The 21,843-nt window shown below is 49.1% G+C and overlaps 1 protein-coding gene across 2 annotated transcripts in view; it reads right to left on the reverse strand.

Moving 5' to 3' along the window:
- The window catches only part of Znf831 (zinc finger protein 831), a 110,156-nt gene that overhangs the window by 60,148 nt on the left and 28,165 nt on the right, over positions 1-21,843 (reverse strand). For both annotated transcript variants that reach the window (XM_041641936.1, XM_041641935.1), the window contains exons 2-3: positions 5,926-9,591; positions 4,224-4,363 (exon numbers count right to left, since the gene is read on the reverse strand). In XM_041641936.1, the coding sequence (XP_041497870.1) occupies positions 4,224-4,363; positions 5,926-9,555 (3,770 nt within the window). In that variant the 5' untranslated portion in view covers positions 9,556-9,591. The remainder of the gene's footprint in view (positions 1-4,223; positions 4,364-5,925; positions 9,592-21,843) is intronic.

Consider the following 21,843-nt stretch of genomic DNA (forward strand, 5'->3'; position numbering starts at 1 on the left):
CGGCTCTTACCACTAACTCAGTCTTAAAATGGTGATCCTGCCTCCACTAATTCTCAGAATGGGACTGTACCTGAGAGCGATCTCCTCCTGTCTTCTATTCCTCTCTAGTGTTGGGATTAAAGGCGTGCACCACCACTGTCTGGCCTGCATGGCTGACTAGTCTGGCTGCTTTGCACTCATCTTCAGGCAAGCTTTATCTATTAAAAAACAAATAATACACAACTATATGGACATGATGGTTAGTTTAAACTGGCAACTCAACACTACCTAAAACAACCTTGGAAGAGACTCGTGATGGATTCTCAAGATCAGATTGCCCCAGAAATGTGTCCCTGGGGGTTTGTCTTGGTTGTGTTCAGTGATGGGAGAAGACCAAGCCCACTGCGGGCAGCAGCATTCCCCAGGCAGGGGATCCTGAACTGTGTAAGAGTGGAGAAGTCAAGGTAAGCACGAGCCAGCAAGCAAGCGAGTGAATATGCAATGTGAGCATGCATGTGAGTGTGCATGTGAGCGTGCATGTGAGCATGCATGTGAGCGTGCATGTGAGAGTGCGTGCATGCATGCATTTCTTTCTGCTCTTGACTGTGGACAGGACATGACCGCTGCTTCAAGCTGCTGCAGCCCTGGTTCCCCTGCTGTGAGGGACTGTACTCTGGGTTTGTGAGGTGGGATAAACTTTCTCCCCTGTGCTGATTTCTGTCACCTTCTTTTTATCCTGCTTGAGGATAGCAACATAAGTGACACCCAGTGAGAGGATAACTCCCAGAACAACTGAGGTGACTGGGAAAACCAACCTCAGAGAAGAGCAGCAGGCAGACCGAGAGTGTGAGCTTGTTTCTCTCACCGTCTAGAACAAGATAATATACAAGGACAGAAAGCACACTCAAGGTCACTGGGAGCAGGAGGGACAGAATGCACAGAAGAGAGAGATTGCCAAGAGATGGTGGAAACATCGGGTGTGACTATCTGTCTGTGATCTTAGCTCTACTATGGGTGTCACAAGTATATATGTCAAAATTATTTAAATTATATGCCCTAAAGATGTGCAATTAATTAAACTCAATTATATTTCAGTAAAGTTTCAACAAAGAAGTTCTTTAATGAATTAAGAAAATTAGCAAATTTTTAGTGATACCCCTGAACAGTGCATCCATGTATGGCACAGACAGGCCAAAGTTATTAAAGGTAGAAGACATGCAAGGCAGGCCTAGTGGTACCCTCTCTAAGCCCACACTCAGGAAGCTGAGACAGGAGGATGACCAGTGTAGGCCAGCCTGGGCTACACAATGTGACCCTGTTTCAAAAAAGGGGAAAATGTGGAGAGATGGTTCAGTTGGCAAAGTGCTTGCTGCATTAGCATGAAGACTTGAGCCATATATACAGGAACAAAAACTAAATAGACTTGGAGGCATGCACTTGTAATCCCAGCACTGAGGAAGCAGACGTAAGCAGATTCCAGGGCAAGATATAGGCCAATGAGAGACTCGGCCTCAAAAATAAACAAAAAAAGTGAACCAGAGAACAAACCTGAGATTGCTCCCCAGCCTTCATATCTACACACACACATCACCATACACAAGAACATGCTCACATGTGTGTACATGCATGCACAAAACTGGAAGAGAAAGTCTAAGATACATTACTTTCATGTTGTCAGAAAGAGAGGGGCAAGTGGAATGGAAACTATGCTTGAAAAATGATGGTGGAGAGTCTAGGAAGATCATCAAAGCCTGTCTGGTGGGTATGCAGAAAGCAGCATCTAACTTCAAGCATCACAATACAATGATGGACTACAAACACTAAAGGAAGCGTTTTGACAGTGGCCGGACATTCCATGGACAGAGGAGCAGCTAGCAGTGGACTTCTCAATCCAAAGTGGAAACTAAAGATGTCAGATTGGGGGCTGGAGAGATGGCTCAGAGGTTAAGAGCAGTGACTGCTCTTCCAGAGGTCCTGAGTTCAATTCCCAGCAACTACATGATGCCTCACAACCATCTGTAATGAGATCTGGCGCCCTCTTCTGGTGTGTGGGAAGTTGTACACATAATAAATAAAAAAAAATAACAAAAGTTTTTTAAAAAAAAAAAAGATGTCAGATTGACATCCTGAGAGAAAAGGTGTGTTTATCTAGAACCCTGAGGGCAGAAGAAATCTCTCCCATCACCCGGATGAAATGCACCTATTTCTTTTTGTTTGTTGTTTATTTTTGCTTTTTTATTTTATTTTATTTTTTTATTTTTTGAGACAGGGTTTCTCTGTGTAACAGCCCTAGCTGTCCTGGAACTCACTCTGTAGATCAGGATGTTCTAGAACTCACAAAGATCCATCTGCCTCTGCCTCCTGAGTGCTGGGATTAAAGGCGTGCGCCACCACAGCCTGGCAAACATTTTTAAATGATTTTTTTCTTATTTTATGTGCATTTGTGTTTTAGCTGCATGTATGACTGTGTGACAAAATCAGATCCCCTGGAACTGGAGTTGCAGACAGCTGTGAGTTCCATGTGGATGCTGGGAATTGAACCTGGGTCCTCTGGAAGAACAGCCAGTGCTCTTAACTGATGAGCCATCTCTCCAGCCTGAAATGCAGCTATTTCAAACTAATAACAAAAAGGGTAGGCTTCTTTTCTCCTGGAATTCTGAACAATGTGCTTTGGGAAGAAGAAAATGCAAGAAGAATGGTTCAAAATGAATCAAGGGATTAAAAAGGTAGTATGTGGCAATTCCATAGGCTAAATAAATAAATGGGCTTTAAAAATTAGATGCTAGACAGAAGAATGCATACATGACTTTTAACATGTAAGAATCTATATAATATATATACTCTCACAGGCTCCTATAAATTATATTCATCATTTAAACGATTAAAAACAACCAACATTAACAAGCATTAAAAACAAGCATAACAAAGGCCAGATTCACTCACAGAATGTAACACCTCATAGCAAATGTCAGAAAAATGGTAGGTAAGTAGGTAGGTTTGTAGTTAGAATGAAAACAAGGAAGGAAGGAAGATGATACATAGATGAGATAGATGATTGATAGATAAATGGCTGAATGGATAAATAGATGAGATAAAAAGCCTGACACTATATGGATGGATGGGTGGATGGATGAACGGATGGATGGATGATGATTGATATACACATGGGTAGATAGGTAGATAGATGGATGGATGAACAGATGAACAGTTACTATTCCAGTGTATGTCTGCCTGCTTGTTATCATACTCCCCACCAAGATAGTCATTGACCCTAACTCTCTGGAGCCATCTTATAAGCTGCCTTAGTCATGATGTTTATCAAACAATTGAAAAGTAGCTAAGACAAGGCCCTTTCTCAGAACTTCCTTGCTCCTCTTTGCCCCAACTCTATATGTCCATCTTTAAGATGCTTATATAGTAGTTCCCTGATAGAGATGCCCTCTTTTGACTCCCACAAGGTCAAATATTAAGGTCTTCAAAATACAAGTGTCTGTGGGAGTAGGCATATAACACAGCTGAGAAACATAGATGAAAATCCAATGCTGGAGAAAGACAGGAACTGAGACATTCATAATGCACAGCTCTCACCCTACCAGAATGTCTACTACTCCTCTCTGACCACCTATGGCCACTCAAGAAGGCAAATCACATGTCCTCAGAACTTTTAATAACTTGGGAGGAATGAGAGATACAGTGTGAAATCTGACTTTTATGATGTGGCTGTAATTTTTATGTAGTCCTCTATTGTCCTAAGAGCTGCTGCTGAGCTCTTAAGGCCTCCTAAAAGATGTCCTCCATCTTGTCTAGAAGACAGTGCCTCTGAATGTTCAGAGGATTATCCCCAAGTCTTGATATTGTTGAGAGATTCTCTTTGCTTCCCTGGATTTTTAATTTTTTTCTCAAAAGACACATTTGTTTGCAAATACTAAAAATGTGTTAAAAGCAATAATTAGCACATTCTTTCTCAGGACTAAAATTAGATAGACATATTTTTCAACCTGGTTATCTCAAATATTTACTATGTTCCTGTCTTAGAAAGACAGCAGTAAATAATTAAATGATCAGTGGGATCATGCTGGGTAGGCTATGGGTAACAGAGGCAGATCTGAAGCCACAGAACTCCAGACCAATGGAATAGGAGCCTCCCTCTGGGGGTGGGGGCTGCCATTCGAATGCCACATTCAGTTCCTGGGTTCCTGATATCATGCCAGCATGGAAGGGGAAGAGGAAGCCACATATCTTACCTCTTGGAATAAAGCCTCAGTTTCTTCTTCTTGCTGATCTCATGAGATATCTTCACCCTCCTATGGCACAGTCCTTTCGTCCGCTGTGGACTAGACACCTGGTCCTGGGCCCTCGTTCCTGAGACTGTTGGGTGGGGAAGCTGAAAATACCAGGCATGTTGTCATTGTGCCATTCAAAGCCCTCATTTTGGGGACACCATGATGAGTTCTCTCTCTAGAGACAAGATGCTTATCTATGGAAATTAAGGCACTAAAATGTTGTAGTACCAAATGGCCTGAACCTGTAAGACATTCTTACCAGGCAACTAGTCGTATGCCACAATGGAACCTTCCAGAACCATGGCTAGACTGGACCTCCAGTGGAAATACTGGACCTTTGATGTGAGTGGAAAGTTACCTAGTGCCATAGTCCACATCACCCACCTCAGCCAGCAATCCCCACAATTTGGAGAGAGGAGATTTAAACCAGACCTTGAGTCCCCACCTCCAGCCCCTGGAGATTACTTGCAAGTCTTGGGTCCCATCCTTGTCTTTGTTCCATAAAGTCCTGTTAGGACTGAGGCCTCAATGCTTCTGTCAACTCCCAACCCAACCTAACAGGATAAAAACTTTGGTGCTGTCAGATAGGGCCATAAACTCATGGCTTAATTCCCTGGTAAGACTGTCCTTGAACTTTTATCACTTTCTCCTTCTTATCATTGTTCCTAAAAACCTCAGAGTTAGGTCTGAGTCTGGTTACTGTGATTATAGAGGAGCCATTTCTCCAGCACACCCGAGATAAGGAGCTTCTCCATTTAAGAGTTTTACTTATTTTGTTCCGTTTTGATTCTGCTTTGGATTTCTGTCTGGAGTGTTCTGTCAACATGAGTTTTCAGTTCCTGGAGAGATGGTTCAGTGGTTAAGAGCCCTTGCTGCTCCTGTAAAGAACCCAGATTTGAGTCCCAGCACCAACATCAAGGAGCTCACAACTGCTGGCAACTCTAGCTCAGAGGAACTGATGACCTGTGAATCACCTACCCCACATACATAACTGAAAATAAAATTTCTTTTTAAAATATAGTTTTGATTCTTAGATGACCTAGAGAGTTGTGTGCAGGCAGTATGATTGATTTATTTTTGTTTTTTATTTTTTATTTTTGCCTGTTACTAGGAATAGAAAAGATGAAATTCTATGTCTAATTGCAAATATCTTATCTGGATGCTGTGTGTGTGTGCGTGCACACATGTAGAGTCCAGAGAACAACAGTCTTGGGTATCTTCTCTCAAGGGTCAACCAGCTTTGTTTTGGGTCTCTCGCTGGCCTGGACTCACAGCTGAGGCTAATCTAAGCCAGCCTCAGTGATCTCCTGTCTCTACTTCCCAGTGCTGGGATTGGAGATGCCTGCCATCACACCGGGTCCTCAAACTTGTAAAGCAAGCACTTTGATTCAGCCATGACCCAGACCCTAGTACAACAGCTCTTTGCCATTTTATTTTTGTGAATTTATTTAGTTTTGTTCCTATCTAGGACCCTTACTTCTTCCCGCTCCACATATGGCAGCCCTAGTCTCCTTGGGGGACAGAAATTATCACGATGGTGGTAATATCCACAGGGAGAGATCCATTAGCTCTCTCTCTCCCTCCCTACTTACCCCTTCTTTCCCTCCCCTTCTCCATGTCTCACTCTCAGGCTGCCCAAGTACCCAGCCCTCCCCAGTGTTACCTCAGGTGCCTGCGTGGTCCCTCCTCCTCCTTGGCTTGTCTTGGTCCTTCCTCCACTGCTCTTGGGAGGCAGCACTCTGCAGGAGGCTCTACCCTGGAGGCTCCCATCAGGTGAGTGTGAAGCCAGGTCCCTGGGAGCTGCTCTCTGCTGTTCTGCAGGCAGGGCTAGGCTGCTATTCAAGCAGCACCAGGTGAGTTGGGGCTCCGCCTTAAGTGAGGGGAAGGAGCTTGGGGCTTCACAGCTTTTGGGGGTCCCTACGTGGTGTGACAAGTCCAGTTTCTGCTGGCCCAGGGGTAAACCCGGGGGCCTTGTGAAAGACGTGAAGAAATAATGTGCTTGCGAGGGAAAACAGGCGGGCAGCCGTTCCTTAGTCTCTGAAGAAGGACATTCTAGGGCATTCTTAGGTGGCCCCAGTTTCTGGGACGATGTCCAAGGGTTCAAAAGATTGTCGTATACTCTAGCTTTTGCTGGTGGGCTGTCTATGCAAAGGCAATAGATGGCACGGGTCTCATTCACTACACCCTTGGTCACATGAGTGTCACACGTGTGAGCAGGCAGGACGGAAGCTGTCTCCTGGGTGGTGCCGGTGTTGGGGTCAGAGGACAGTTCAGCTGTGGGGATGTTGCTATTGGTCCTGTCTCTTTTCTCTCTTCCCGTCTGTGTTTCTTCTCTTCCATCCATTGACCTGGACCAGCTAGGGTCCTCTGGGATACCACCTGCCTCAGCTGGGCCTGAGGATGCTCTAGGTGGCCCATTCACTCCCAATTCTGATTCAGCAAGAAGGGCCTGTTCTTCAGGCTGTGCACTTGTACACAGAGAGTCTGGACCTTTCCCAGGCCCTGGAGCAACCTGTGATGAGGGCTTCTCTCCCTGAGGTAACCTGAGCAGGTACTTGGGAGCAAAGGAGCCACTTGACACAGCAGCAGGGATGCCAGGATCCTGGAGCTGGGCAGGCAGCAGGGAGTGGAGCCCAGGAGTCTTAGGTACAGAAGGCAATGTGGGATCCTTGTCCCCTAGCCCTGGCCACCTCAAGGCAACAGCAGCAACAGCTGAGGAGGCATTAGAAGACTCCAGGGCCATTGTCGCATGCTGGATACCCTCATTTGAGCTGTCCAGGACCTCCTCAGAGGTACTGTCCTGTTTCTGGGGTGGCTGGGAGTCAGCCCACACAGAGCTACCCAAGGGCTCAGCTTCCAGAGGCCCTGGTTGCTCCTGGTGGTCCAGCCCCTCCACTTTCAGTCTCTTTCTCTCTGAGGGTAACTTGTCTTCTACAAGTTGGAGGCCCACAGACCCACCACTGAGCCGTCTGAGGAGAGTTTGGTCTCCAGGGCAGGTTTCTTTTGTAACTTCCCCACTGTGGTCTGGCAAAGCCACCCCAGGGGCTTTTAAGTCTCTTTCTTGGAGATGCACAAGCTCTGGAGGCAACTGGCTTCCCAGGTCTGATTTCCCATGCGGAGAGAGCAGAGGACTCTTACTGTTCAGACAAAGGGCGTCTGTGCTGCCAAGGGTGGGAGACGACTTGGCTCTGGCCACTGCCTTCAGTTGCTTAGGAAACTCGGTCTCCAATGAGCCTTCCAGGGACGGCCAACTTCCCAGAGGTCCTGGCTTTGCCCCTACTGCAGCGTCCCCAAGGACAGGGACCCTATTGTCCTGAGACAGGCCTGCACCCTCAGCCCCTACCACTTCTTCCTGGGAGGGTAGGTCCAGTTCCGACCCCTGGCCCTGCTTCACGTCCCTGTGTTTCTGTCCTCCCTGGTGGCTGGTCTTCATTTTCTGGTATATTCTCTTGAACGTCTCATTCCCGTACACCTGCCATTTCTCCTGAGAGAACATCTTTTGTTTCTTCTGGCCGTACTTCTTACTGGCCCTGCCCCTGCATGCCATCCCCTCCTTTACCACAGATCTCTTTCCATCTGGGTCTTCGGCAACAGCTGAGGGGTCTCCAGTAGGGGTGCAGGGCAGATCCTCCACGGCAGCCTGCCTCACCAGGGCCCGAGGGTGACCACTGGGGATGCCTGTCAAGGTCAGTCCTGGGTGGTCCCCCAGCCGGGTTGGGGTGAGCCTGGGGCTCAGGGACTTCTGCATCAAAGGGAAGGCATCCTGCGGGTCCCGTGACTCTGGCCACAACTTAGAACCCTCAATGAAAGGCAGCGAGTTGCTTCTGGTGACAGGGACACACTCCACCGTGGTGGAGAGCTGGGTGGGAACAGAGTGGAAGAAGAGGGGTCTGGTCTTCTCCAGGGGCGTGAAGGTAGAGCGAGCTGGGCTGAGGGCAGCCCTCCTGCGGTTGGGCTCCAGTGCCCGGATGTCAAAGTGGAAGGAATCCTTGTAGGTATAAGGCATGGGCAGATCAATGCTGCCCTGCTTGGATAGCACAGTCTTGCGGGGCCGCACATGGTCCAGCTGCGGGTCGTCTACCACCGCCTGGTTGTGGGAGATGAGCTGGGCAATGCGCTCCTCCAGTCTCTTCTTCTCCAGCTCCAGGCTGGATCCCGGTGTTCCCTGCTCTGCCCTGTTGCCTGCAGACCCGCCCCCAGGCCCTCCTTCCCCCTCAGACTCTGCACTGTGCTCCGACAGACTGTGCAAGGGGCTGGAGGCAACCGGAGGCTGCTCCACGCTGTCTGAGCGTGACAGGTAGCCCGAGTCTGTGCTCTCACACTTCCTCAGCTGGCCCTCCACAGCCTTGGAGTCCCAGGGCTTCTCTGAGCATGTCTCCTGCTGTCTCTGCAGGGAGGATGGCTTTGATTCTGGCAACTTCCGCCTATGCTGCGGGCTGACTAGTGGAAACTCGGGTGATACCATCTGGGGATGGTCCACAGGAGCCTCCTTGTGGGCAAGGTTGGCCCCTAGAGAGGGAGCCGCTTCTACCATCCTTTCCCTGTTCCTAGTAGCGAGGGTGGGGTGGGCTCCAGGGGAAAGAGCGCTCTCTGGCGCGCCTTCGTCCCCCCTGCTCTCCAGTGAGGCGGTCTCTCCAGACCTATCTCCATCCCCCAGAAGGCTGCTCCCACTTCCCTCAGACTCTAAAGACAGTCGAGAGTTGTTGAGATGTGTCTGTGTTCGTCTGTGTTTATAAAGGTTGCTCTGGGTCTTAAAGGCGATGCCACAGGTGGTGCATGGGAACGGTCTCTCCCCCGTGTGGGACCGGATGTGTTTCTCTAGCACACTGGGCTTCAAGCAGTCCCGGCCACAGTGCGGGCACAGGTACTTCCCAGCATTCTTCAGCCTGCCCGTGCTGACCAGTGTGGACCCCACACCCGGGGAGAGTACAGGCAGTGTGCCCACGATGTTCACGGTCAGGGCCGGGGTGGCTGGCTTGCCCATCTGGGTGGGACTGGGCCCTTCAGGCTGCAGCAAGGGACTGAGGATGAAAGGCACACTGGCCCCCTCCAGGCTGCCTGTCACCAGGGGCGCACGTGGTTGAAGGCCCCCAGGAGGTACCGTGTGGTATAGTGGGACGGGCAAGGCCTTTAGGAACACAGTTGGAGGCAGGCCCTGCTCTGGCGGCAGGATGACTGGACCCAGGGTCAGGCGAGGTGAGGCCTGCCCACCTGAGACCCCCGGAACACCAGGAGCAGGAGCTGACTGGTCGCTGGCAGGCGGGGTGGGGTGGGTAGGTTCTGAAGCCTCCATTCCTCATCACCTCTGCGGGCCAGGATTGGTGTCAACCTGTGAACGAGACCCACGCTTTACCACAGGTGTCTTTCTTCTCCCTCCCAGAAGGTGTTACAGTAGCCCTATAAGCCTCAACAACAAGCCTGCAGCAATCTTGTCCCCACGCTAAGAAAGGTGTTGCCAAAAAGTAAACCTAGCTACCCAAAAGACCGAGGCAGGAGGATTACAAATTCTAGCCCTGTTTGGATGACAGAGTGAGACCCTGTCTCCAAATAAAACATACAGAAAGGGTTGGGTGTGTAGCTCAGTGATAGAGCACTTGCCTGGCATGTAACAAGATTCTCAGCTGAATCCCAGTCTCTCTCTCTGTCTTTCTCTCTCTCTCTGTCTCTGTCTCTCTCTCTGTCTCTCTCTCTCTCTCTCTCTCTCTCTCTCTCACACACACACACACACATCACAATATACCCTACATATATACATATATACACACACCCTATATATATACATACATACACACCCTATATATACACATACACATATATACACACCCTATATATGCACATGCATACACATATATACACATACCCTATATATATATATATACATACATACATACACATATACACACACATACACACAAAGAAGTCACACACACCCACAGTGATCCACAGTGGCTACTCTAGCAGGTTCAAATCCCTTCCTTGCCTATGAGGATGTTTCTAGATCCGTGAAATGTCCAGATCCAGACCCTTCCCCCACTGTGGTTTTGAGCCATCAGTCAAGAGGACGACAGTGGGAACAAGAGCTGACCTTGGTGGAGGGCTTCCTAGATTAGGAAGCTAAAAATGCAGGAATCTAAGACAAACTTGAATATCAGAAAAATTGTGTATCATTCTTTTGACCCACAGAAGTATGGCTCAAAGAGTGCATGATGAATCTCACGGTATAAGCTTCTCCCCAAACACGATGGGTCTGTGTATGCTAAAACATTATGATCTTGTCACATTCTCTCATGAAGCTATAAGGAGCTCTCATCCAACCTCAGGATGAAGTTTAGGTCTCTACTCAAAGCCCTGCTACGAACAGTTGAGATTAAGTCAGTTGTCACTAGACCAGGAGGAGATAAACTAACACCAGGTCACATTATGTTCTGCAAGTCACGAAGGGCAAGTCAGAGACTGGAGGGAAATGTTAGGTGGGCCGGCGACAGCCACCCCTCACCTGAGTCTGTGTGAGCATGGTACCACCCTCCTGAGAGTTCCTCTGGGCACCCACAACCTCAGTCTTCTGAACGTTGTTGATGCCCCAAGCGGTTAAAGTGCTGGGGTGGCAGGGCCAGCCTGAGCCAGCACTGGCTTCAGAAAACCCACGCGAGGGCTTCAGGAAGCTTGCAAGCTAGCTTTACTTAAAATCAAATCGTGCCAGATAGGGTGCTATATGCCTGTGAGCCTGGCATCTGGGGGACCGAAGAGGGAAGATCAGGAATTCTGGGTCAACCTGGGCTAAATAACAAAGCCCTGATTTTAAAAATGGGGGGAAAAGAAATTATATAAATATGCTATGAAATAAATCATATTGAAAGAAAAGATACTACAACTACATATATTTTTTTTTCAAAGCTGGCATTACTGTGTGTGCATATGTACATTGTGTGCGGGAGCGGAGAGGTCAGAGGTGACTTTGAGGGATCAGTTCTGTCCTTCTACCTTCACGTGAGTCCCAGGATTAAACCGATGCTGGACTTTCACAGCAAACCCCATTACCTGCCAAGTATTACAACCTTAGGCTGTGTGTGTGTGTGTGTGTGTGTGTGTGTGTGTGTGTGTGCTAGATATATAACTGAAGCTGGCCTCTGCTTCATGCCATCTGAAAAAGAATAATTCAGAAACAGATCACAGGCATAAATGAAAGATCAAAAGCTGTAAGTCTCTTAGAAGATATGGAGTGAAATCTGGACTTTGCATTTGGCAAGAGCTCCAAGATATGATGCCAGAAGCACAGGCAGCAAAAGGAAAAGCAGGAAAAAAATCGACTCATTAAAACATCTGTGAATCAGAAACACTATCAAGAAAATGGAAGGCTGTGCAATGGAGAGCCTCAGGCTGAGGCGATGGCTCAGTTAGGGAGGTGTCTGCCATGTAGGCACCAGGACCTGAGCTTGGACACCCAGAACCTGTGCGAAAGCCAGGTGCATGGTACACCTGCCATCCCAGAGCTGGGAAGGCAGAGACTGGCAGATCCCTGGAGCTCGATGCCCATTCTAGCCAAATCAGTGAGCTCCACATTCAGTGAGAGGCTCTGTTGCAAATAATAAGACTGTGAGGGGCCAGCAATACCATTCAGAAGGCAAAGGTGCTTGCTGCCCAAGCTTGACGACCCAAGTTCGATCCCCAGAATGCACACAAAGGTAGAAAGAAAGAATTGACTCCACATGATTGTCTTCTGGTCTCCACACACACTCTCTGGCACATGTACACCGTACATGTAGTGTAGTTCCCAAGGGAAGGTAATCCCATGATACCCTCAAGAGGAGCAGGAAGGCTGAAGCGGTGACAGGTGCTGGGAGAAGAGACTCTTTGGTGGAGTTGCCTGTAACTTGTGCGTGAGCTCTAGTGAGGTGGCTCTCCCCCATGTGTCACCCATGCTGGGTTGGGCTTTTGATGGTGTGGCTGCCTTTAAGTCACTATGCTACTGTGGCCCCAATAAGCTCATTGGCTCATCAAGTTTTCTTTCATTTTGTCCTGTTTTGTTTTGAGATAAGGTCTTCAGTCTGACATTGAATATATATATATATATATATATATATATCAACCCCCCACCCACCCCGCCTTGGTCTCATGGGATGACAGGCATGTGCCACCATGCCCAACTTAATTCATTTTCTTCCTTCCTTCCTTCCTTTGTTAATATTGAGTTAAGGTCTTGCTGCATAGTCCAGGCTGGCCTGGAATCCACCATCCCCCTGTCTCAGCACTCTGGATGTTGGGATTACAGATGTGTGCCACCAGGACTGGTTGGATGAAACAGTCTACATAAAAACACAGAACGTTGTCTGCGCCTACCACGGATAAGAGTTTGATTCATTTGTGTTTTCAGTAACAAAGCATAATATTTTGAACTATTACCCAATGGTTCTTCCCACCCTTGTCTCTTCCTCTATCCCTCAGCCAAGCAGTCCCCACTCATTCCTGGGATGCGTCTCTAGTGTAGTTCCCAAGGGAAGGTAATCCCATGATACCCTCAAGAGGAGCAGGAAGGCTGAAGCAGAGGAGGCTGCCAAGTGTACGTCACCCCACAGGTCCTACTGTGGACAACCAAGGCGGACACCCTCAAATCTGGGGCTGGCTGCCTCGGATTGCCCTGGGCTGAAACTGTCACCTGGCACATGGGTCCTGCAGCAGGCTCTGGAGTCCCTCCTGCCTAGCAGGCAAGGCTGGCCTGGTTGGTTCTGAAATGATGTCCAAGGATTGATGTGTGAGGCTCCTATTGGAGTACTTGTGGCGGACTTGGAGTTCTGAGCCCTAATCCTAAGGAAGGAAGTGTAATGAGCAGAGACCGAGCGACTAACTAATGCTTCTCTGATAGTTTCAGTGGGTGGGTGGGGAGGAAGTAGAAGGGAGGAGAGCCAGAAGGAAGGGAGGAGTGCTTCCCACCTCAGCCTGCCTCATGGGGAGTTGAGAGAGAGGTAAGTGGGACCCCATGCCAGGCAGTTTGCACAGAGCAGCAAGTGTCCTGATGGGAAGAGGAAGGCAGCCCACAGAGTGCTCTGCTAGGGAATAACCCGCAGACCCCGCGTCCTCCCACAGAGCTGTATCCCTGCTGCTGAAGGGCGGGCTCTCAGCAGGTCCCCGGGGAGCTGAAGCCCAGTGACAGGTGGCTCCAGCAAACACGAGCCCATTACCAGGGAGAACAAAAACCGCAGCCAGAACTGCCTGTCGTGGGTAGGAGGCTCGGTTCTTTGAAATGCTGCAGACCCACCTGCCACCCTTACAGCTCTCTTTCTCAAGCCTGATCTGTAATTATAGCCGGTCCCTGCTGTGATCGAGTAAATGATACCCTCCTCTTGGGAGACAGGCCACTCCTGTCCCAGGCAAAGTTACACGGGACACAGCTGATTTTAACCAAGGAGGGACCAGTGACCCCTGTTGGACTGACAGTGATTGAGAGGAAGGAGGAGCAGGATCCAGAGTCCCTTGTCATCCCAACTGGCCCAGTGTCAAGTGTTCACCCTGTTGTCATGTTGAGGGCTGTCACACAGAAAACAGGACTCACACCCTTGTCCTGCCCACCGAGGATCATGGTCTCCAGTAGAAACACTTGGCTTTATGGAGGAGAGGTGGTCCAAGAGAAGGCATGTAGAAGAAAGATGATTTCCAAAGCTTTCAGTAGCAAAAGCAGCCCCCTCAGTGGGCCAGGGCAGAGAGGAAACTCAATGAAACAAGCCCCAGATGGATTTGCAGAATCCATAGTCAAGGTGAGATGCAAGAGAGGCAGCGGAGAAACCCACTGATGGAAGCGTGTTGGAAGGGACTGGATGCAGAGGTAGTAGCTTCTAAAACAACACTAGCTAATTCCAGCCCATATGTGTGCTCCAGTCACCGGCTCGGCCACTGGGTCAGCACTCTCGGCTTTGAAGTCTTTTCCTTCCTGCTTAAATCCCACTTTTGCCAGAAGACCCCTTTTAAGAAGGAATGGCATACCCAAGAGCGTGAACAGGATGCACCCTTTTTATGTTACATAGCATCTACCATGACTTTCAGGGACAAAAACTCATCCTTCCACAATGGGCTGGAAACTTGATGTTCACACAAAAACTGGCACCCAGATAATTAACGTTGGTTATTCATCACTGTGAAAAGCGGGGAGCGCCTGAGATGTCCTTCGGTGTGGGAAAGAATAAACAGACATTGTCACAGCCAGACAATAGAGCATTATTCATCCATAAGAAGAAATGAGCCATCAGGCTATGAAGAGGCACAAGGAACGGTGTATGATGCTAAGTGAAAGAAGCCACGCTCAACAGGCTGCTTCCTGCTGCAGACACTCTAGAACAAACAGAACTGTAGGAAATAGGATCTGTGCGTGCCACAGTTGGAGGAGAAAAAAGAATGAACAGACATGGCCTAAAGGACATTTGCAGCAGTGAAACCATCTGTATGATACTGTCAAGGGGTACCAGGCTGACCACTCTCAAAACCCAGAGTGTGGAGGTGGCCCCGTGGATAAGGCATTTGCTGTGGCAAGCGTAAAGACCTGAGTTTGGATTCCCAGAAACCACTTAAAAATAAGGCATGGCAGAGCCCACCTGTAATCCCAACACTAGAGCTGGGGCTGAAGACAGGAGGATCCCTGGAGCTCACTGGACAGGCTGTCACCAAATTAGTGAGACATAGGTTTGGTGAGAGACTTTGCCTCAAAACTTAAGGTGGGCAGTAAACCAAGAAATACACCTGACATCAACCGCTCCACATGCTCATAGACACATGTGCAAACACAAACAAAGCCATATACACCATGGGAAGAGAGGGCTCTCAGGTAAGCATGGACCTCTGCGGCATAGCCTGGGCTCACCAGCTGTCGCATACGTACCGCACTAACACAGGACACTAATAGCAGGAGGAACTGCATGAAGGACAGACTTCAGCACAGCAGCTCCGAACTCCCTAGGCTTCCCTTCACAGTTTTCAATTGTTTTTGCTTTTGTGAAGTGGGATCTCATTTTCCAACATGTACCATCACACGCAGTTTTAGGTGTAGGTTCTAGGGATTCAAAGGTCAAGCTCCCTGGCCTTTGCGATAAGTATATCACTGATGGAGCCTTCCCCAGCCTCAGCCGTTTCCCAAGTCACTTTCTAATTGGCCTAAAACTGGTCTCAAAATGTTATCATCTAACAGGCAATGTTTAGGAGAGCTAGGCATGAACTGGCATCCATCCTTACTGCAGCAACATGTACACTGCAGGGCTTTGTCAGTAGAGGAACCACTAAAATAAACAGCAACAGCCAGCTAGACTGCTCTAAGTGTGTGTCAGGGGCTGCTGGATGTGGTTGTGACTTCTTCTCTAATTTGAACCCTAACCTGTGACACCCTCAGTTCTTCCGTTCTCTGAGCACCCACAGTAGTAGCAATGGCTTTGTATGTCTGGCACCGAGCTGGCTTGCTCTGTGGGAGACGCTGCAGATTAAAAGGGGGAAGGTGGATATTCACTCTGATGGCCTCTGGCTACACTTCTTCTAGGAGGTTCCCTCCCATCCTAATCATGGTTCTGAGATGACAACACCCTTCCTCCACAGCTCTGCTACCGTCTAAATGTCCACAGCCCTCAAGGAGGCCCACTCCATATAAACAGCGCCCCCACCACGCTCTGAGCCATTTATGCGAGCAAGTCTCTTCTCCATCCCTTCTCTCTCTCTCTCTCTCTCTCTCCTCTCTCACTCTCCTTCTGCATGTGTTTGACCTTCCAGGGCCCACAGTGAATTTGGAACTTAAATTACATGTATGTGTAAATTTTCCCACAGAAAAAGGACCTTTGAAACTTTTCTCATAGTCAAGAAGAACCTAGAAGAGTCTGTCTAACAGTGGGGCTTCCTGGTTCTGTATGCCATTCCCTGAACATGAGAACCAAGGATGCCCAGGACCTGTCAGGCTCAATTGCTTGTTAGTCAGACTACAGCTTCACCTAAATTAATTCTGTTTGGTGATGAAATTATGTTTTGCTTAAACAAATTAAGATAACTGGGCAGGCCAAGAGAGAGTTTACAAAGGCACAATGCGCAGAAAGAGAGTGAGTCCAAGCACAAAGCAACTCCCTCGTTCTCATGTGCAAATGGCGTGGCTCGTGTGAAGACGGACAATGGGTTGCAGATGTTTGGAGGAGAAACCCTGATGTCCAGTGGGCTTTGCCGCAGGCAGGGCCTGGGTCCTGGGCTCAGTTGAGAAAGAAAATCTAAGCTCAGATCCCAGCTTTGGCCCGTGCTCATTCAGATTGCTCATCAACTTGACAAGATCCAGAATTTCCTAGAAGATGAACCTCTGGGCACCTCTATAGGAGAGTATCTACACTGGGCGGATTGTGGTGGGAAGACCCACTCCTGAAGGTGAGAGGCTCTGTTCTCCAGGGATGGGGTGCCGGACTGAATCAAAAGACTTGAGCACCAGCATTCCTCTCTTGCTGCTTCCGGGCTGTGGATGTCATGTGACCAAATGTCTCAAGCTTTAGCCGTTGTGACTTTTCTGCCACGATGGACTGTATACCCTCACGTACAGGGGAGTTGAGCCAAGACAAACTTTCTTTCCTGAAGTTTCTTTTGACAGACATTTTGTTGCTTCAAAGAGACAAGTAACTGGTGCAGCCCCTATGGACTTGCATAGCTCAGGAAGTTTCTGGAGGCTTAGGGATCAGTGAGAGTTAAATTGGTGCTCTCCCAGAGTTCCTGCCTTGCACTTAGCTGTTGCCAGGACACTCAGTTTTACCACAGCCGCCTCGAGGCTGGTACTCCTTTGTTTGCAAGGAGCCACACAGTTCTTAGCTCCCAGTCCCCTGAACTCCCAAACTCTGCACAACAACAGTGCAAACTGAGCTCCCTGGAGTTCATCCATGGGTTACACACAAAAAAGAGACGGCCACTTCCACCGGGCACTGCCTGAGTCAGCAGCCAGTGAGCATGGAGCCAAAGGAAAGGAGGAGATTTCATCCCAGGCTCCCTAAGTGGGGTCCCCACTTCCACCCCACGCATTGAATACTGCTCCAGTGTACGTAAGTATTCAGGCCACAGTGTGCATCAAACACAAGCCTTCACTGCATCTGTTGAATTGACAAAGATACAGGGCAGGGACCGTGAGACAACTCAGTGGATTAAGACGCCTGTTGTCAACAAAGCCTGATGACCTGAGTTTGATTCCAAGGGTAGAAAGAGAGACATGACCATCCTCTGAGCTTGACACAAGAGACTGCCCCTCTCAAACACACACTCAAACAAATAAATACAATGAAAAAATGTTTTAAGGACCCTGGAGAAATTCAACAGATGGAAGCAAGGTATTAAAAATATACTATTCATAGCCAGCCCCAAACAGCCTCAACCTCCACTTCTCCATCCCCACCTCATAGGTTGGCTGTTCCTGGCATAGACACACGGTGGCTTTTTTACCACTCCTCAGTGCTAGGTGGGCCACGAACGCCATGATGCTGTGTCTGGGACTGAAGACGCTGAAAGCATTCTGCCCTGCCTTAGTCAGAAGAACCAGCACAGGCCAGTGCACTGTGTGGTAAGTGGCCACATAAAATCACAGCAGACATACCCACAAGTCCCGTGACACAAAATAAAGCTCTCTGGGGAAGCCTCTCTGTCTTCCCCACCAATTCACAGGTCAAATACGGGATGGGCGATCTACTCTGATGTGTTTGGGGCTGTTTTGTAGACAGAAATATCCAGATGATTTGCAAGAGGACAGCCTCCTGAAGAGCATTAAGGGTCATTCAGACTAAGGGTATCTTGGCTTTACTACCAGCTGACATCCACTTTCCCAGGATGCATTGCTAGAACAGGTAGAACAGGTCTCGAACTAATGGATGTTAGAAGGCACCTTCAGGTCTGAGAGCCCCCAGCTGGACCGTGCAGATAACAGTGTGCATCTTCTTTGGCTATCCAAGGTCTCTGCACAGCATGAACCTGGCCAGAGTTCCTTCAGCCTGTGGGAACTCAAGGCCAGTGCGGCAGCCTGAGTATTCCCACCTGCTTCCTCAGGGCCTTGGATGCTCTGCTGATAGCATTAAGATCAGGAGAGCTTCCTGCCTTAGTTTTTTGTCTCCATCCAACTCAATCACTTGTATCCTTTTTTTCTTTTTGGGGGGTGGTGTGTGTGTGTTCATGTGTGTGCAAGTGTAAGGACACACACATGGAGGCCGGAAGTCAAGCTTGGAAACAGCTCCTCAGGCACTGCCCATTTTATTTGAACTTGAGGTCTCTCCTGAAGCTTATCCATCAGACTAGGTTGCCTGACTAGAGTGCCCCAGAGACACACATGTCTCTCCCGAGCACTGGGGCTACTAGCACATGTGACCACACCTGGCTTTTACATGCGGGTAGAGGTCAAACTCAGGCCCTCCTGCTAGTATGGCAAGCATCTCCCTGCCCAATGCTTGGATAATTTTTTTTAAAACAATATTTATCTATTTAATACAGATTGTGGCTTTACTTGCATGTCTGTCTGTCTGTCTGTCTGTCTGAGGGAATCAGATCCCCTGGAACTAGGGTTACAGACAGGTATGAACTACCATGTGGGTGCTGGGAATTCAATCTTGGTCCTTTGGAAGAGCAGCCAGTGCTCTTAACCACTGAGACTCTCTCCAGTCCTGTTTAGATACTTTTGGACACCATTTTGAGCCAAACGTTTTGCTAGAATTCAAGAAAGCAAGAGAGAGGGACAGCAAGACTCTATGACACCAAACGGGACGGTGGAGCTGGCGGCATGGAGACGGCTTAGGTCCTGTGGCACACCGAGCCTGCCGCGCCGTGGCTCATCAGTTGGCACCACTTAGGACTCTTGCTTTCTCAGATCAGGGAGTTGATAGAGTGGCAATAAAGTGACACTCAGAAGAACATTGAACAGGCCTGTGACTTAAAAAACCAGGCAACTCTTCCAATGCAGCCTCCACCTGCAAAAAATCCGTCCATTCTGCGGTGGTGTTCGCTGAGAGCGAAGCGCCGCCCTGTGCATTGGCAGTTGCGGATCCCGTTTCTGCTGGGCAGAGGGAGCGCTAAGGATGAGGGGCTTGGCACTACAGGACACCGCTAAATGAAAGAACCTCCTACTGTGGGACTCGCGTTTAGTGAAGCAGCAAGATATTGCTTTTTAAAAGTAATTATATAACGTGTTGGAAAATAAGACATCATGGGAAAGGGGTGAGTGAGGTCTCACGTAGAAATGTGAGCGGGGAAGGAAGGACTTGAAGGCGGCAGTTCTGCATGGAATGGGCTGGGTGAGTCTCACTGAGAAAGCTAAATAAACCTGCTGGAAATCTGACAAAGGAACACACATGAGTACTTGGGGGAAGACGGAAACCAAATGCAGACGACAGCAATGCAATGACCCCGAGCCAGGAGCATGCCACACATGTCTGAGACATGTACATATATCATGTCCTGGGGATTTCAGGCCCTCACACAAGCTAGGCAAGTGCTCTTCCACTGAACCACATTCTTGGACCTAAGGCTTAGCCCTCTAAGTTAAAGGAACTACATTTGTAGATGCTAGATGATATTTGTAATTCTTTCTGGGTAAGTCTTTTATTCCTCCGGGGCTTTGGGAGAAAAGGAAAGAGAGAGAGAGAGAGAGAGAGAGAGAGAGAGAGAGAGAGAAGAAGAAGAAGAAGAAGAAGGAGGATGGGAGGGAGGGAAGGAAGGAAGGAAGGAAGGAAGGAACCAATCCATGTACAAAATGGCCTGAAGTGAGAGAATCTTGAGACTGTGCTGTGTTCAATGACAAGGGAAGGGAGCGGGCAGGTCTCAGACCTGGATAGTTTTTTCTGAGTGGTAAATGGGAAACACAGGTCTTAAGCCTTTCTACTTGCTGGAAGAGGGTGCTGAGACCAAAGCCGCCACCCAGGCTGCTCTCCTTCCTCCAGTGAACACAGCCTCACAGACCCCACGGCCAGCTGGAGGCTGTCCACACGTCCCTGAAGCCTAGAACATGTCAGATAAAAAGATGCTGCTCCCTGTTGCCGTGGGCTATAAGCAGGGTTGGGAGATAATGTAGTTCAGAGCGCTGTATTGGGGATGGTTATTGTCTCATATAATTACAATAATCTGCCAGGAAACCAGCAAACAGATAACATGCTGAGTTCAAAGGGAGATAGGAACAAGTCCCTGCAGCCTGTGTGAGTCAGAGTTCCAGAAGCCTTAATCCCCTGTGGTGGTTAATTCCACTGTCACCTTGATTGGATGAAGAAAAATGTTTGGCCACTCTGGGCCATGTTGTCACCTACAGAGGCTATGCTTGGAAACTGGGCAATCAAGTTAAAACAACAAACAAGTCTCACTTAGAACGATGTTAAAGGTTTGGTCTGGGGCTGCATTCACAGTTAAGGCTGGGGCTGGACACTCCCAGCGTAGAGTGCTCTTAGCTGCACGGGTGGCTGTCAGTTTGGCTGGATTCAGAACCGCCTAGGGGAGACACATCTCTGGGTGCACCTCTGAGGGTCTTTCCAGGGGACTAACTGCGGAGGGAACACATACCCTGAACACAGGAAGTACCAGTCCAGGCTGAGCACAGGCGAAAAGAGGAGGAAGCTGGATGAACGTTAGCGTTCATCTCTCTCTGTTCTTGATTCAGCCAGAGGTGAGCAAGGCATGGCTCCCTCCTGCTGCCCTGCCTTACCTGCCATGATGGACCAACCCTCAAACCCTGACCAAAGATCTGTTGCTAGGCCCAAAGTGTGCCTTTTCTAGACTATCATGCAAATGGAGGCGCGGGTGACAGAGCTTGTTCAGCCCAGCCTCTGCCGTCTGACACAATGCTCTGAAGACTCGCCCACACTGTCGTGTGCTTCAGGAGCCCACTCCTTTCCACTGTCAAGGGTAACTGCACTGGGGAGGTGTGCTACACTGTGTTCGCACTGTGAGGGCAGGTCGCACGGGACAGGGACGAGACAGGGCTTTCTGTCTCAGACAGGGAGGCAGGGATGAAGGCACAGCAGGAGGACAGAGAAGCTGATCAAGGAGCCTGCATCTCCGCCACCCCTTTCCCTGCAGGTCAAAGGAAGACAGGAGTTATCATTGTCCTTATCGCTGTGACTAAGGTCCCCACTGAAAGCAACATATTGAGAGAAAGGCTTGATGTGGCTAGGTGAAATACAGTGCTATCCATCACGGCAGGGGAGGCACAAGGGACTCTATGGCTGAGATCCACAGTATTGTCCATCACAGCGGGGGGGGGGGGGGCACGAGGGAGTGGGAGTCAGGACACTGGGACTGTGTGACTGAGATCCTACATCTCCACCAATACAGAAGCTGGTTGCACCAACACTCCCTCCTTTTCACTTCCGTCTGGGCCTACAGCCCACAGGACAGAGTTTCCCATGTCCACTCAGCTAATCCGCGCTAGAATTGCATCCACAGAGGACCTCTCCTAAGAGCTCAGGTGTTTCATGACCTGACCAAGTCAATAATGGAGAGAGACAGTCACACCAGCTGTAGCAGAGGGCTCAATGGGCCCAGGCTCTTACAAGAGAATTTACCAACCCACCCCCAGATCACAAGTCATATCAACACCCAGGAGTACCTCAAAGTGAGTGGGAACAGAGAG

Source organism: Microtus oregoni, unplaced genomic scaffold (genome assembly GCF_018167655.1).
Source record: "Microtus oregoni isolate MIOR12 unplaced genomic scaffold, Mior012 000071F_ref0000514, whole genome shotgun sequence".
NCBI classification, from domain to species: Eukaryota; Metazoa; Chordata; class Mammalia; order Rodentia; family Cricetidae; genus Microtus; species Microtus oregoni.